Genomic DNA, 17,102 nt, shown 5'->3' on the forward strand with positions numbered 1-17,102 from the left:
GTTGTTAACTGGTCTTCACATAATTTCTGGACAAATCTTCAGAGGGCTCCAGCAGTCACGTCTGGAGCGAGTCAAGAAAAATCTGGACCTAACATTGTTGGACATTTATAAGGATTTTTGGTTGTTATAACAACTTATGAACCTTGTATTCTTATTTATATAATCCCAACTTCTCAAAATAAAAAATTTTTGGTTCATTGACGTTGCATCAAGTTCAGTTAGAACTAATTTATAGCTTGAGATTGTCTTGAATGATTATAGTTATTGCTTATGGCATTTCTAAGCCAACTGGCTTCCTTTTGGCAATCTATTGAGCTAGAGGGCAAATATCACCATGCCCTAAATGTCTAGAAGGTTAATTCTCCTAATAAACCTCTAGGGATAGATACCTAGGTAATTATAAGTAAGTTGTCATAGTCGGAAATTGAGGGTTGTTACATCACTACCCCCTTAACAGAAACTTTGTCCTCAAAGTTGGCTCGTTCACACGGTGATAAAATGAATAGATTGACAATAAGGATGGCTTCATAGTGGGGGATAAAATGTGAGAGTCCATCGACGTTCATCATGACCTTTTTAGTTACTTACAAGTTTTTGATCTCCGTAGTTGATGCATCGCTTGGTGCCCTAACATTTCTCGTGATTAGAAACTTTGAAGAAGTTACGAATGTAGCTCACTTCTTGAGACAACTAGAGATTAATCGTATGTAATCTTTGTGGGCTTTCAATCTTGCCTAGATCAATACTAAATAATGGAATGACAATAAAAAATAGCAATACGGAGGTGTAAAATGAGCAAACGGTTCTTGGATTTTCTTTCACTAAGGAGTTACTTTTCTGATCGTCTCACTGAAGCTCACCAAAAAGGACCATATGTTGTTCAGGATGGTTTCTTGTTTAATAATGGTAAGTTGTGTATTCCACGAGGTTCCATCAGAGTTTTACTAATAAGGGAGGCACATGGAGGAGGTTTGGCTGGCCATTTTGCCATTAACAAACTTTAATTAAGTGCTTAACTAGTCAGCAGAATGTAGTTATGATCGGCTGAAGTTTCCGTTGTTCTTTTGCCTTCTAATCGAATCTTCCTCTCTAAAATGGTTTGTAGTTGTGATTTATCATCTTCTTGGTGGTATATTCATGATTATTACTGCTTTTAAGGGTTTGTTTTTTGATTTTTAGGATTTTTTTATTGTTTCGGTTCAGATTCTTTTTCTAAAACCCTTTTTCGGTTTTGCTTACTCCTGATTGTTTACCCTTCCCCAGATCGCGGCTGCCTGAGTTTAGTTTAGCTAGATCAAATCGGGGTTTGTTAAAAGGTTAAGGGGTGAGTTTAATTCCATTTAGGGTTTCGGCTAGGAGTGCTTAGGGTTTTTTATTTCCTTTATTGTTTCAGGCGTGTTTTCGTTTCATGTGATTGTATGGTTCCGTTTTGTTTATGAAGAGAGATAGTAATCCTAATTTGTCAATGGACAAATGGATTGTCCGGATAAAAGCGTGCAAATCAATTCCTCGTAATTAGTGTTTAGACTTGTAAGCTCTAGAACACTGACAAGGACTCCAGTCAGGAGATCTGGTGAGACTGCCAGTGGGCCCCACCATTTGTCAGTCTTCTTTCTTCATACTTCAGTGAGAATATCTTCAGTGGAATGATCTTGACTGGAGTGAAGTCCAGTGAACCAATTTGGTGAAATCCAGATTCCTGTATAAGTAAATAGTTCACTAGTCTTCTCATAAATTCTGGACAAATCTTCAGAGGACTCCAGTCTTCACGTCTGGATTGAGTCCAGTAGATCTGGACTTAATAGAACACTTTCTTCTTTCATCTTTTGAGTCTTCAGAACTTGATCAGTGTTCAGCTTCAACTTTTCAAATAAAGTATCAACTGTGAGTTTCCCAAAGTCTGATTGCTGATTGATTCCTGTTCCATAGACTTACCATTCCTCCTCAGGATTCTTGATGAATCTGATGTTCAGTTCCATGTTGGTTCTCTTCACATCATTCTTCCTTAACTCATTGATTATATTGCAGAATCTGATGTACACTTCATCCAGAGGTTCACCTTTCTTTTGTTTAATGTCTCATACATGTATAAAACATTTGACAATCTTATAGTGTTTGAAACATCAGATCCCTCCATTTATCTTTCAACCTCATCCCAGATCTCTTTTCCAGTTTCATAAGTGTCAACATTACAGTAGATATCATCAGGAAATGCTGAATAAAGATAAGCAATGGACATATGATCAACCTCAACATGATTTCTCTAATCTGCATTCCAACTTGCTTCAGGTAAAGGTTCATCATTCACTGGGTTCTTTGGAATTTCTGGACCATCTTTCAATGATTTTCTTATGAGTTTTCTATTTTTTTGTTTGTCAACCCAATTCAAGAACCTTTTCTTCCATTGTGGATAGGAACCTCGAAATAGCACAGGAGGTCTCCCTTCAAAACCAATAGCCAAACCTTCCCTTGAATTCATGACGATCAAGTGATGAAGAAAAACTTTAAAAAAAATTGAATTGTATTGAGTGTCGAGCTCAGATCTCGGTAAATAGCACAAATGATTTTTGAAAAATCAAAATTTTTCACAATGATTGGAAAATGATTAATAATGGTTTTGACACAACTTTCTGGAAAAATGTTGATTTGCCGAGCAAATATCTCGACAAAAGGTAGTTTTCACAAGATCACAACTCAAATACACGGAATCACTATCAACTTCAACTGTTTGTCGAGCAAATATCTCTGCAAACAGAATAAATCGAATCAACACTTAACCAAAATCTTCCAAACCACTTGTTTGTCGAGCTTAGATCTCTACAAACAGAAGAAGTCTAACCAACACTTAACCAAAATCTTCCAAACCACTTGTTTGCCGAGCTTAGATCTCTGCAAACAGAACAAGTCGAACCACCACTTAACCAAAATCAAGTAACACACGTATTTGCCGAGCAAACTTCTCTGCAAATAGTACAAACTGATGGATACTTAGCCAAATCAAACCAACACACTTATTTGCCGAGCTTTGATCTCTGCAAATAGAACAACTTGAATAGCACTTAACCAAAATTACTCAACCCAATGGGAGTTAAAGGATTGACTCCATAACAAATTTCGAAGGGTGATTTCTTAGTAGAAGAATTAGGAGATCTGTTAAAAGCAAATTCTGCATGAGCTAGTTTAAGATCCCAATCTTTTAAAGTTTTCTTCACCAATGTTCTCAACAGCATACCAATGGTTCTGTTAGTAGCTTCAGTTTGTCCATCAGTCTGAGGATGATGAGACGTATTAAACATCAATCTGGTACCCGTCAGTCTCCATAGTGTCTTCCAGAAATAACTCAAAAACTTGACATCTCTATATGAAACAATTGTTTTTGGAATCCCATGTAAACGAACAATTTCTTTGAAAAATAAGTTTGCCACTGCTGAAGCATCATTTGTAGTATTGCAAGGAACAAAATGGGCCATTTTCGAAAATCGATCAACAACCATAGAATCTTTTACCCTTTGGGTTCTGGGCAGTGCAACAATAAAATCCATGCTAAGATCCTCCCATGGTTGATTTGGAACTGGAAGAGGAGTATACAAACCCTTGTGAAAAGTTGCCTTCGCCTGGTGACAAGTTAGACAACGACTGATAATATTCTGAACATCCTTCAGTAAACTTGGCCAGTAGAAGTGTTCAGTGAGGATCTCTCCAGTCTTGTTGATGCCAAAATGGCCAGCTAAACCTCCTCCATGTGCTTCCATTATCAATAGATCACGAATAGAACCCCTTGGAATACACAATTTACCATTTTTAAATAAGAAACCATCTTGAACAATATATGGTCCTTTCTGGTGAGCTTCAGTGAGACGATCAGAAAAGTCTGGATCAGCAGCATACAACTCCTTAATGAAAGAAAATCCAAGAACTCTTGCTTTTAGAATGGACAATAATGAGTATCGTCTGGAGAGTGCATCAGCAACAACATTACCACTCCAGCCTTATGTTTTGAAACAAATGAATAAGATTGCAAAAATTCCACCCATTTTGTATGTCTGGCATTAAGCTTGTGTTGACCATTAATGAGCTTCAGTGCTTCGTGGTCAGAAAATAAAACAAACTGTTTTGGCTTCAGATAATGTGACTAGTGAGTGATAGCACGAATAATTTTATAAAACTCTTTGTCATAAGTGCTATACTTCAGTTTTAAGCCATTAAGTTTTTCACTGAAATATGCAACTGGACGCCCTGCTTGCACCAGAACTGCACCAATACCCACACCGCTGGCGTCACACTCTAACTCAAATAACTGATCAAATTCTGGCAAAGATAATATTGGAGCTGAGCTGAGCCTTTCCTTCAGTGATTCAAATGCTAACTGGGCTGAACTTGGCCAGTCAAATATGCCTCTCTTCAGACAGTCAGTGATTGGAACCACTACTGTAGAGAAATTCTTGATAAACCTTCTATAAAAAGATGCCAGTCCATGAAAACTTCTTGCTTCAGTGATAGTAGTAGGAACTGGCCATGATCAGATGGCTTCTACGTTAGAAGGATCCATGGAAATACCTTCTTTTGATACCACATAACCAAAAATATTACACTTTCCACCATGAAATCACATTTTTCTAATTTGCCATACAACTGGTGTTTTCTCAGTAATTCAAACACACTTCTTAAATGATCAACATGTTTAGCTTCAGATTTTGAATATACCAGAATATCATCAAAGTAAATAACAACAAACTGACCAATAAGTGGTCTAAGAACTTCATTCATCAGTCTCATGAAAGTACTGGAGCATTAGATAAGCCAAAAGGCATTACTAACCATTCATAAAGGCCTCCTTTGATTTTGAAAGCAGTCTTCCAGTCATCTCCATCTTTCATTCTGATCTGGTGATAACCACTTTTGAGATTAATTTTGGAAAACATACTGGAGCCATGTAACTCATCAAGCATATCATCCAACCTGGGAATGGGATATCTATACTTAATAGTTATATTATTTATGGCTCTACTATCAACATACATTCTCAGCGAACCATCTTTTTTTGGTACCAGGAGAGCTGGAACTGAGCAAGGACTCATACTAGCTCTCACATAACCTTTGGCAACCAACTCATCTACTTGTCTTTGCAATTCTTTTGCTTCAGTTGGTGAACATCTGTAAACAACTTTGTTTGGAAGAACTGACCCTGGAACCAGGTCAATCTGGTGTTCAATAACTCTTACTGGCGGCAAACCCTCAGGTCTTCTGGGAACATGAGTGAATTCCTTCAGTAAAGATTTCATGAGACTGGGGACTCCAGTGAGCTCCTTTTCTCTAGTATGCTCTAGCACCAGTAACATCATAACTAGAGAGCCTCCAGTTAACTCTTCTTCAACTTCAGCTTGAGACATAAATAAAGACTTGCTGGGTTAATTCCCATTAATTTTCAATAACTCATTGGGTTTCAGAGAAGTCAAAGTGACCTTCTTCCCACTTACAAATAATGAATAAGAATTTGCACGACCATTATGAAATACATAATTATTAAATAACCAAGGTCTACCTAGTCAAAAATGACAAGCATCCATAGGGACAACATCACAGACAATTTTATCTTCATAAACAGATCCAATGGAAAAAGGAATAGTAACTTGTCGACTGACTTTTACCTCAGATCCTTCACTTAGCCATTGCAACTTGTATGGACGAGGATGCTTTACTGTTGGTAACTCCAGTTTCTCTACCATGTAAGTAGAAGCAGCATTAGCACAACTCCCACCATGGATAATCAGATCACACACCTTGCCTTTAACAGTACATCTGGAATGAAAAATATTCTCTTTCTAGGCGGCATCAGTTACAACTTCATTCACATGCATCACTCTCCTCACGACCAACATTTCTCCAATATCCGCACCAACATATGTTTCTTCACTTTCATCATCATCATACACTGGTTCACCTTCTTCAGTGTCAACTTCTAGTAAGCTTTCAATTTCTTTAGCTGGAGTGCTCTCTGGTTGGGGCATTGTGCCTGGAAGTGACCAAAACCATGACACTTAAAACATTTCGTTCCAACTGGCTCTTTTAATCCTCCAATTTCTTTCTCCTTGCCTCTGAAGGATTGTTGACCAGTTGCACTAGGCTTCTGAACAGGTTGACTAGAACTGGAAGAAGTCTTAGTAAAAGCCTTGTACTGGACCTTCTTCTTCAGTTGCTTCTCAATCTGGAGGGCCAATTTGCAAGCACCTTCATATGTCCAGATGGGCTGCAATTCTATCTTCTCAGTAATAGATGCATTCAACCCACCAAGGAATCTGGCAATAGTATGTTCTTCAGCTTCTTTCACACCAGTTCGAGTCTTCAGTTACTCGAATTCCCTGATATACTCTACAACTTCTTTTGAGCCTTGCTTCAGATTGTTCATCTGAAGATATTGATCTTGCTTGTACGATTGAGGAGCAAATCTCTTTTACATAACTTCCTTCAGTTTTGACCAGGTCTTGATTCTGCTTTTTCCTTTGTAATTTCTTTCATCTTTCATATTATCATACCAAGATGAAGCATACTTTTTCAACCTAATAATGGCAACCTTAAAACTTTTCTTATCATCACACCCTTTTATCTCCATTATTCTATTTATCACCTGAACCCATTCAAAATAATCTTCAGGATTTGAAGAACCAATAAAATCTGGTGGATCTATTTTTATATCTTTAGTATCATCCTTATGTCTCCAATGCCTTCTTCTAGACTGATTAGACCTATCATCAGAATCACTAGAGGATCTATGAATACTATCAGATCTATCACTAGGATCTGGAGATTCATCATCCCTTTCACCTACAAGACATTCCCTATTGAACCTTAAACCACCATCTTCTAACAGTTTAACAACCCTACCAAGTGTTTCTTGTAGATCTTCAATCTGCCTATCCCTCCTAGCATTATGAGCTTCTTTTAGAGTCATATTTCTTCTATAAGCCATTTATTTTCAACAAAATAACACCAACAATAACAGATTTAGACAAAACAATCCACAATCCCAACAGATCTAATCTGACCCAACGGACAAGATAACAAAACCCACGGATAAAAAGATTAAGAAACCTTTTTCAAACCTGGCTCTGATACCAAATTTGGTGCGTAAAACACACAATAACTCAAGCACAGCGGAAATTAAACGAATTGGAATTAGATATTTTTGGTATTTTCTGGATTTTATGAAATAAACTACAAAACAAGACAATATATAAAATGATAGATAAAAGAATCCAACACCAAGATTCGTAAAGGCCAAGCCACCGGAACCACAGATAAAGGAAACACTCCAACCCACCACTATGTTTAATAAAGGTCTAGCCACCACAAACACAGATAAAGGAATCGAAGATTTTGGATCTCACCACTATAATTCATAAAGGACGAACCACCACAATTATAGATAAAGAGATCACTCCAAACCACCAAGATCAAAGATCTATAAAGGTAAATGAAGATTTTTAAGAAATAGAGGCTGCTCTATTAATTTCATTCAACTCAACATAATCTGTGATACAATGAGAAATGAGCCCCTATTTATAGATAACTACCTGTCTAGGAATCATCAAAACAAAAAAATAATAAGGAAATAAAATAAATAAAAGGCTGGCACATGGTGGGGAGAACCAATAACAAAATGGACCAATAGAAAGAGCACGCATAAAGCTTCTAGAAATATTCCTTTGCAGTCGGGTCCACAAACCGTTAGGAATAACGTTGTCACACGCCCCCTCTTTTTGTCTTTATCACAGCTGTCATCCACTTTCCTTGTTGGGTCCACCAGACACGTGACAAACTTTATTATTCAGAAACAAACTTTATTGAGGCAACTGGAGAGTGACATCTGGACTTCCACTGGAGACTTAAATCTGGAGCATTCATCAGTAGACTTGACTGGAGGGTGGTCACTGGAAAGATTCAGTGGAGAACATTATTGGTGGATCACTAGTACTAGTAACATCTGGAGACCCTTGCCACTGGAGTAGTGTTATAACTGGTAACTGGGCTGGTTCAGTAAGTATTTGTTTAAAATGGGCGACAACTGGCAGAATCAATATTGCTTGTTCTGGTATTGGCCAGTTTTCTTCATTTCACTCAACTTCTTCAGTTTAGTTGGATCCTCCAGTTCACTCGATTTCTCCAGTTCAGTGAACCTGGTAATTTCTATATCAGTTCAGCTAAAACTGTTTCCAAATATCTTTCACTATCAGTTCTAATAGTTTCAACAAAAAGCAAATCACAATTGAGTGATTCTGCCAAGTCTAGTTCCAGTTCTGGGTGAGATTGGTTGTCAAAATAACATTATCTTTTGCCACATGTTGTTGGTCTTCCAAATCCATGAAACACATGTCCCTTTCCTCTTCATCATCAACTAATGAGTCATTAGAGTATTCTCGTTTTCCTTCAGTGTTGTCCATCATGCACTTATTCTTTTCTTTTTCAAGTAACGGGAGGGCAATCTGGGCCTTATGCTTCTTGTATTTAGCTTTGTAGCTATCATCGGGCCGATTATAAGTAGGGACAAGGGGACCAGTTTGATTGTTTGACTGACTAGATCTGTTGTAACACCTGTCATTTTAAAACCTGGATTTCGAAAAACTTTGCCTAACGGCGTTCAAACTTTGTGGAAAACGTACATATAAAAATTGCCCCATCCGTAAACGGATGGTACCTTTCATAAAAATGGTGCTACTAAATCGTATCATCACAACAATAAATGATAAATCCAAGCTATGACACCAACATAGATGTCATACATCAATACATAAAACATAAGTCATTAGTAAGTAGCCAAACAATGGCTATCAGGGAAGTCTAAGCATTATACCTGCTTATCCTGAAGGACACAACATTTTTATAAAAACAAGTGTTAGTTAATAAAATTAGCTAAGTAAGATACACACATTTAATAAAACGTTCTTCATTTTACTTTCATAAAACTTTATCATATTTTACTTATTGAAACATAACCACATTACATATCATCCACAACAATCATAGATCAACCCATATTTCCCTTTTCTCACATTGCATCACATTTCATTTCATATCAACATATACATCATATCATCATATACCCACATCTTAATCAATACCTTATATCGAATCAACAAAGACTTACCACTTAAACGTAACTTCATATCATATCTTGGCATATCACACATAAACATGTCACACGTATTCATATTAGCACATATTCTCACGTCACATTGTGATCTCACAACGTAAAACACATATACTTCTTTCACACATATCTTATTATCAACTTAATCAGCTTAATCACTTCATCTCACGTCTTACATATCACACATAAACATATCGCACATATATGTATAGCACATGTAAGATAAATACTCCTAATTATGCCTATGCATCGTTCTTATCACACGTCTCAACATATCTTATTAAATCCCACGTCACATTGTAATCTCACGTCTTAAATTACATGTACATATTTCTAACATATTCATATATTTATCTTAATCAATGTATTCTTACGTCTTACATCTTTACATATTACGCACTAGCTTTACAACTAGCATGATTTCCCACGTCTCCAAGTTTTTCAAGAACACATCAGGTTTGGCTCCTAGTTTACCTAAAAGCACAGCTTATTTTTGTAATGTTTTGAACCATGTCCAGCTTTCAATCTTGAATGTGTTGCCATTTGTGGAGGGTCGTCTTCCGGTCAAGTATCTTGGTGTACCTTTGGTTTCAACTCGTCTTACTTATCAGGATTGTATTGTATTAGTAGAAAGAGTTCGAAATAGGGTTTTGGATTGGAAGAACAAATTCCTGTCTTTTGCTGGTCGTTTGCAAATTGTACAATCTGTTCTCTCTTCTATGCATGTGTATTGGGCTTCGGTTTTTATTCTACCAGCTAAGGTGATTCAGAAGATAGAAAAGATCATGCGGGGTTTTCTTTGGTCTCAAGGTACTTTACAGAAAGGAAAGGCTAAAGTGGCTTGGGAGGTTGTTTGCCTTCCTAAAACTAAGGGAGGTTTGGGGATTAGACGGCTAGATATTTTTAATATTGCTCTTATGTCCAGCCATATTCGTAGTATTCTCACGTTGAAGGAGTCCCTTTGGGTTCGTTGGGTTCATACTTATAAATTAAAGGGTCAAGGCTTTTGGGCGATCCCTCTACGTGGAAATTTGTCTTGGAGTTGGAGGAAATTGCTTCAGATTCGTCCTGTTGTTAGACCTTTCTTTTGGTTTAAGGTTGGTAATGGTGAAATAGCAAATGCTTGGCATGACAATTGGTGTGATTACTCTCCTCTTCTTAATACGGTGACACCTAGAATTATTCATAATGCGGGATATACATGTTATCCAAAGTTTCACATCTTGTTTCTGATGGTGCTTGGAATTGGCCTTCTGAGTGGGATAGTAAGTTTAATACTCCTAGTCCTACTTTAGTGCAATACTGCTCTGATCAGCTTTTTTGGAAGAATGCTCAAGGTTGCTTAGTGGATTATTCGGTTGTTGGTGTTTGGGATTCGATCCGGACCAGAGATGATCCTGTTCGATGGTATTCTGTAGTTTAGCATGCGTGGTGTATTCCAAAGCATGCTTTTCATTTGTGGCTTGTTATGAAACAAAAGCTCAAAACACAAGATTTACTTAGGCCATAAAATGGGGGGAAGTTGAATATGCAGGGTCCTTTGCTTTGTCCTTTATGTGCTTTGCAAGCTGATTCGCATGCTCATTTGTTTTTCGAATGCTCTTATTCTGATCAAGTTTGGAAGGGGATTAGTATGTATCCCATTTTCAGTTTCGGTTTGGGATGTTCTTATTGAAGATGTTATTCTTTTGGCTAGAAAGAAGAATGCTGATAGTCTTATTGTTCGGTTAGTAGTTTCAGCCTCTACTTATTTCATTTGTAAGGAAAAAAATGAACGTTTATTTGCTACTTCAACAAAAAAAAAAAGGTCGGCTCAACAACTTATTCAAGTGATTGTTACTACTGTTCGCTTAAAGCTCATGACTTTTCGGTTCAAGCAGAATTCTAGAGTTCGTCATCTTTTTGACATTTGGAAGCTCCCAACTACTTTAGTTAATGGTGTATAGTTAGCTTGGATAGTTTTTTGTTTACACGTTTATGTGTAATTTCGGTTTTTGTATTCTAGAGGATAGAAGTTGGAACTATATGGTGACTGGTTTGTCGGTCACATAGGTTGTTCCTTTTGCATGTACTTTGTACTAGTCATATTGGCATTCACCCAATATGCCTGAACTTTTTTGATCAATATATAAAGCTAACCAGGGGTGACGGCCTTACCAAAAAAATGTCATTTCCATAGTATCCTGTCATGCTTTTAACATTGGTGGTTAGTCACTCCACCCGGAAATACTAGTCCCACATAACTATGCCGCAAGGAGCCACTCAAGCAACCATGTACGCACTAGCTTTTGAACTAGCACGGGTTAAGCTTAACACTTCCCACATCAATCTCACGTATTTAGCTATAGCATTTCCCACGTATTTATATCTTTCTTACTTTTACGCACTAACACTAAGGCTAGAACGATTTCCCACATTTTACATTTTGCTTTAACATTAGGTATATTCATTACCAAACTAATCCCACATCTACTTTAACATTTTTATCCCACTAACGTGCACAACTCATAGCAATTCCCACGTGTATCTAGTGAACTAGACATATCATACTTAAGTCCCACATATAAGCAATCACATATCAACATTAAGGCATATCAATGACATTATCAACAACACATATCTTAAACATATCATAGCAACATCATTATAAGCATCATACTTCATATGCACATATATACTTCTACTTTAAACGTCATCATATCAACATAAATTATTTCAACATGAATATATTCCCACATAACCTCCCGCAAAACCCGGAAAACCCAACACACATAAAATAATCCGATTAAGAGGTTCATTATAGAAAACCACATTTTGTTTTGCCTCTGGCGTGAGAAAAGTCATGTATCTTACCTGACGACGAGCACAACAATCAACAAGCAACTTTAACGTATCTTTCTTGAGTTCCAAACTACCTATCACATACATATAATCGACATGTAACATAAACGGGATTTTAAAGAACATCTCCAAGTTCCCTAAACATCAACATAACTTATACCTAAGGTCTATGGGTCAAATGAGCACTAAAACAAGCCTAAACGACCACCAGACCTCGAAGTGCGCCGCACCCCCATCTGTGCGTCATACCAAACAAACAGTGACTTCAGCCTAGCACCAGGTGCGCCGCACCAAGGCCCAAGTGCGTCGCACCTCGGGTGTCGACCAACAAAACCAACTTCGTTTCTCTTTATTCAACTTCCAAACGGATCCCAAATCTCCGCCACGACTTACACCCATTAAATTGACATCAAATAGGTCACAATTAAGCATTTGAAAACATCAATTAATCCTTGAATCAATTGCATATATGAATCCCTCTTTTTGATCATCAAAACGACTCGAAACCGCAATGTTTGGTTCAAAACACAATTGAACACACATGGATCTAATTAAACACCTGAGATTCACTTATTTACATTAAAACAACATTATTCAACATTAAAGTTTGCATCTTGACATAGTTAATCAACCGTATTAACGATTTTACTCACGAAAACGTCGTTTTTAACCGAAAACATCAACTTCCAACAACCCCATCCCTCGTGGTCGAATCTACAGGGACAAAACCTACTTTAAAACTTAATCAACAATCAATTGAAGATATAATACATGTAGGGTTGATCAAAGGATCAAAAACCAAGCAAAAACCCTTCCGAAATCCCCTGAATCGGCTAGTTATTGAAGAATTGACCTAGGGTTTTGTGTGTAAGAATTTTCTAGGGTTTAGATCTGATTTCTCAGCCTTATGGTCGTGCCTTATGCCTTATATATGCTGGAACAACTTTCAAAACTTTACATCTAGGCCCTCGCGCTTTGTTACAACTCGTTTCATCACTTAACAGCCCGTTTAATGCCTCCTGGAGCACTTATCGACTCTTATATCTTATTGGAAACACTAATTGACTTTATTAATCATTATCAATATTAATTTCATTACTTTAAATCACTTTAACACATATCTCACGTGAATCATTTAATTTACGTACGCACATATAAAACACATAGTAACTAGCGGTCGCTGACGACAAGTTAACGGTCAACGTCAAAAAGTTTTGGGATGTAAAATCTGCATTCCTTCATGAAATGACCTTTCTTACCACACTTATAGCATGTATGATTGGCCTTGTCCAGAGAGTTGGAGTTGGAAGCATTGTTGGTTCCACCAAATCTATTAGATTTGTGTTTAAACCTATTAAAGATTTTAGCAATCATGGGACCAGATCATCATTATCAGTTTCATCACTATCATCACTGATTTCAGTGGTCAGGCCAGAGTTCATAAAAGTGTTTAACTCTCAGTAGACATTAAATCAGCACAAGGTTTGTCAGTTATACTAGCAACCTTGGAACTCTGAGCATGGTTCAAAGCATCCTGATCAGCCATAAAGAGATGCAAGAGTATGACTGTGCATGGTCTTATCTTTTCTTAGGACAAGAACCATGTTAATATCACAAAACTTCACAAGAAGAATATCCTTATCCTTCTCAACTCCCAAGCCTCTTAATGATTAATTCATACATCTTGTTTATAGCAACTTTCCTGGTGACAATGGTGTCATCACCTCCTTCAAACTGAAGAACTAACTCATCCCATATATCCTTAGCACTGGGAACAACATAGGCGTTGGAATAAGTTCTTCAAGAACAGTGCCAAAGATCATATTCTTGAGCTTGGTGTCCAAGTCTACAAGTCTGAATCCTCATCTGACCAGTAGTCTTCACGCTTTTCTCTAGTCCCTCTTCTAGATCCAGTTAGATCAAGAAATGGACTAACCCCAGGAGAGACAGGCACATGTGGTCCATTTTTAAGGATTTTCAACATGTATCTTTCTATCCTACCAAAATGCAACAACATTCTGGCCTTCCATGTTCCAAAGGTCTCACTGTTTCCATCGAATTTGGGAAAACTTCTAAGCAGAAGAAAGAAGCAAATTGAATATGAGAGTGAGGGATTCGAACCCTCGATAATAAACTATACCGGTTTTCAAGACCAGGACTTTCAACCAGTTAGCCATCTCTCTGAATTCTCTCTTCCCTATGAAAAGTACTAATTAGCCAATCGTCCATTGTCTAATGGATAGGACAGAGGTCTTCTTTAATTAGTATCGGTTCAAATCCTATTGGACGCAATAGCAAATACTAGAAAGTTGGAAATTTGGATTAACTTTCTCGAGAAAAGTTCTGCGGAAACCCTAGTCTCTCTCTCTCCTAATATGGCAATTCTAAAACCCTCTTGCTCCTCGATTTTTCTGCCCAAAATTCGTGTTTCTTTTGCTGATTATTGTAGTCGATTATGATCATTTGATCTGATCATCTTTGATTCACAATTTTTAGCTTAGGTTTCACGTTTTAGGGTTTTATTTTTTCTATTTATGTTTTGTCTCTCTAACCTTAACTTTGTTATCTCTTTCTTCCTGATCTATTACCTGGTCTGTAATCGCGGCTACCTGTGTAGATTAGCTAGATTAAATCGGACTTGTTAAGGGGTTAAAGGGATTGATTTATAAGTTAGGGTTTTTTATTAGGGTTAGGGTTTTTTTCTTGTAGCTTGTTGTTCGTCGTTTGTTTGGGTATGTTGCTGCATGGTTAATTTTAGTTTATGAAGAGAGATAGTTTATTTAATTACAAAGAGGTTGAAGATCGAATTAATAGGTTAAAGACAGGTGGTGCTTCTGTTCGGCCACATGTTTAGGCGATGTCAGGGAAGAAGAAGAAAGGATGGAATCATTCTAGCCCTAGGAAAACGGGTAATCCTACTGGTTCGGTTGGGGAAGAGAAACAACATTTAGTGAATGAGGCGAGGATGGATAAAGCAGGTGGTAGTCTCAATAATACCCTAAATACTCCTGGTGGAGAAGTTCCTAAGTCGACATCTGTTGTTGAAGATGGAAAACTTAAATCTTCGGTTGATAATATCTCTAAAGCTGTTGAAAAGGTTATTACAACCTGATCTTTTGATAATATCTATAAAACTTAAATCTTTGGAGATGAAAGTTCTTGAGTTTTCTTTTGCTCCGGTACAACCTGATCCTATTGTTGAAGAGATTAATTTTGGTACACAGTCCTCTGAAACTAATGACACAAAGAAACCTGAAGCAAAGGATTATGTCAAGCATGGATACCCTTCGGGTATTCCACAGGCTTCCAAACCAGTTGAAAAACCTATTAAGGATGATAATCAGTCATTACAAACTGATAATATGCAAACTGGTGTTGATAATAATGGTGCTAAGGAGCCTCAGAATTTAACTTCTCATACCCCTGCTAAAAACTCTTATGTTGCAAAACTTAAAGTTGGGTCAATTAAAGAAGTTGTCAATTTCAGGAAACTTGAGAATCTGGAAAAAATTGATGGTATTGATGTGGTTCTCCCTCGTGAATCTGTTCGAATTATCCAAGATAAGTTCTCCGAATACTTTGTTTGGGTATTTCTTGGGGGATAGACTAGCCTATCCTGTTGTTGAATATTTTGTTAAAATGAACTGGAAAAAATTTGGATTGGAGAAGATTATGATGAATGCAAATGGTTTTTTCTTTTCCACATTTGCTTAGAAAAAAGGGATGTTAGCTGTAATGGAAGGAGGACCTTGGGTTATTCATAATATGCCTATATTTCTAAATATCTGGTCACCTACATCGCAATTGAAGAAAAAGGACATTAAAGATGTGTTAGTATGGATTAAAATCCATGATGTTCCTATTATTGCTTATACAGATGACGGCCTTAGCATGCTTGCAACTAAGCTAGGTAATCCTAAAATGCTTAATACATACACTACCTCTATGTGTACTAAAGCATAAGGTAGAAGTAGCTATGCTAGGATGCTTGTTGAAATATCTGCTGATAATGATTTTAAGAATGAATTGACTTTGGCTATTCCTTTTATGGATGGGGATGAATATATTAAGCAAACAATGCATGTGGAATATGAATAGCGACCACCTAGGTGTTCTCATTGTTGTGTATTTGGGCATAATTCTAATGTGTGTCCTAGACATGTTTCTTTAGCTAAGGAAACTGTTAAGGGCCGAAAGGAGAATCCTAAAGTGGATAGTGATGGTTTTCAAACTGTGCAAGGTAGGAAGAAGGCTGCTAAACAAGGTTTCTCAATGGGTAAGCAAAAACAGAAGCCTAATTTTATCTATAGACCTGTTATTAAACCCCAAGGAAATAATGGTGAGGCTAGCTCATCCAATATAGCTACAAAAACTTCATATGATCTATTGAATGACTATGGGGAGGGTGCAAATGAGCCATTGCTTGAACCCGCCCAACCTAATGGATGTGAAAGGACAAAAATAGGAAGTCGATCTAATGATGATGAATCTGATGATGAAGAGGTTGAGGATATTTTTGATGAATCGGATGAACTCATTAAGGCGAATAATAAACCAAATAAAGTTTCTGAGGGGGCAAGCACTTTCGGTTCAGCTGGTTTAAATGGGTAGTATCGCTTCATGGAATATTAGGGGATTGAACCGCCCTCTAAAACAAAATGAGGTTCGTCAGGTAATTCTGGAACATCGATTGAACTTGTGCGCCATTATGGAGTCCCATATGGATGTTGGCAAGTTATTTGATGTATGTAAAAAGATTTGTAGGATGTGGAATTGGACTTCTAATGGGGGCTTGTGTAGTAAAGGTACAAGAATAATTATTGGGTGGGATACTGATTTGGTGGATTTATGGTGTTATCACAAACAAATCAAGTCATCCACACTCAGATTGTTTTTAAGGTGGATCAAAAATCTATTTTCTGTTCCTTTGTTTATGCAGATAATCATTACAAAAGAAGGAGGGAACTTTGGCATGAGTTGGGAAAACATAAGGTTTTTGTTCATGATCGACCTTGGGTAGTGCTTGGTGATTTTAACTCTTCTTTGAACTTCGAAGATAGTTTAATGGGTTCCTCGACTATTAATATAGGTATGAGGTAATTTAAAGAGTGTGTCG

At 37.2% G+C, this 17,102-nt stretch overlaps 1 protein-coding gene across 1 annotated transcript; it reads left to right on the top strand.

Moving 5' to 3' along the window:
* Positions 1–9,561: 9,561 nt before the first annotated feature.
* LOC122591584 lies at positions 9,562–11,091 on the top strand. Its single transcript, XM_043763845.1, has 3 exons — positions 9,562–10,410; positions 10,461–10,552; positions 10,680–11,091. Exons 1-3 carry the CDS (start codon positions 9,562–9,564, stop codon positions 11,089–11,091), a joined length of 1,353 nt encoding a protein of 450 aa, XP_043619780.1.
* Positions 11,092–17,102: the final 6,011 nt, after the last annotated feature.

The sequence above is a fragment of the Erigeron canadensis genome, chromosome 3, assembly GCF_010389155.1.
Source record: "Erigeron canadensis isolate Cc75 chromosome 3, C_canadensis_v1, whole genome shotgun sequence".
In the NCBI taxonomy this organism is placed as follows: Eukaryota; Viridiplantae; Streptophyta; class Magnoliopsida; order Asterales; family Asteraceae; genus Erigeron; species Erigeron canadensis.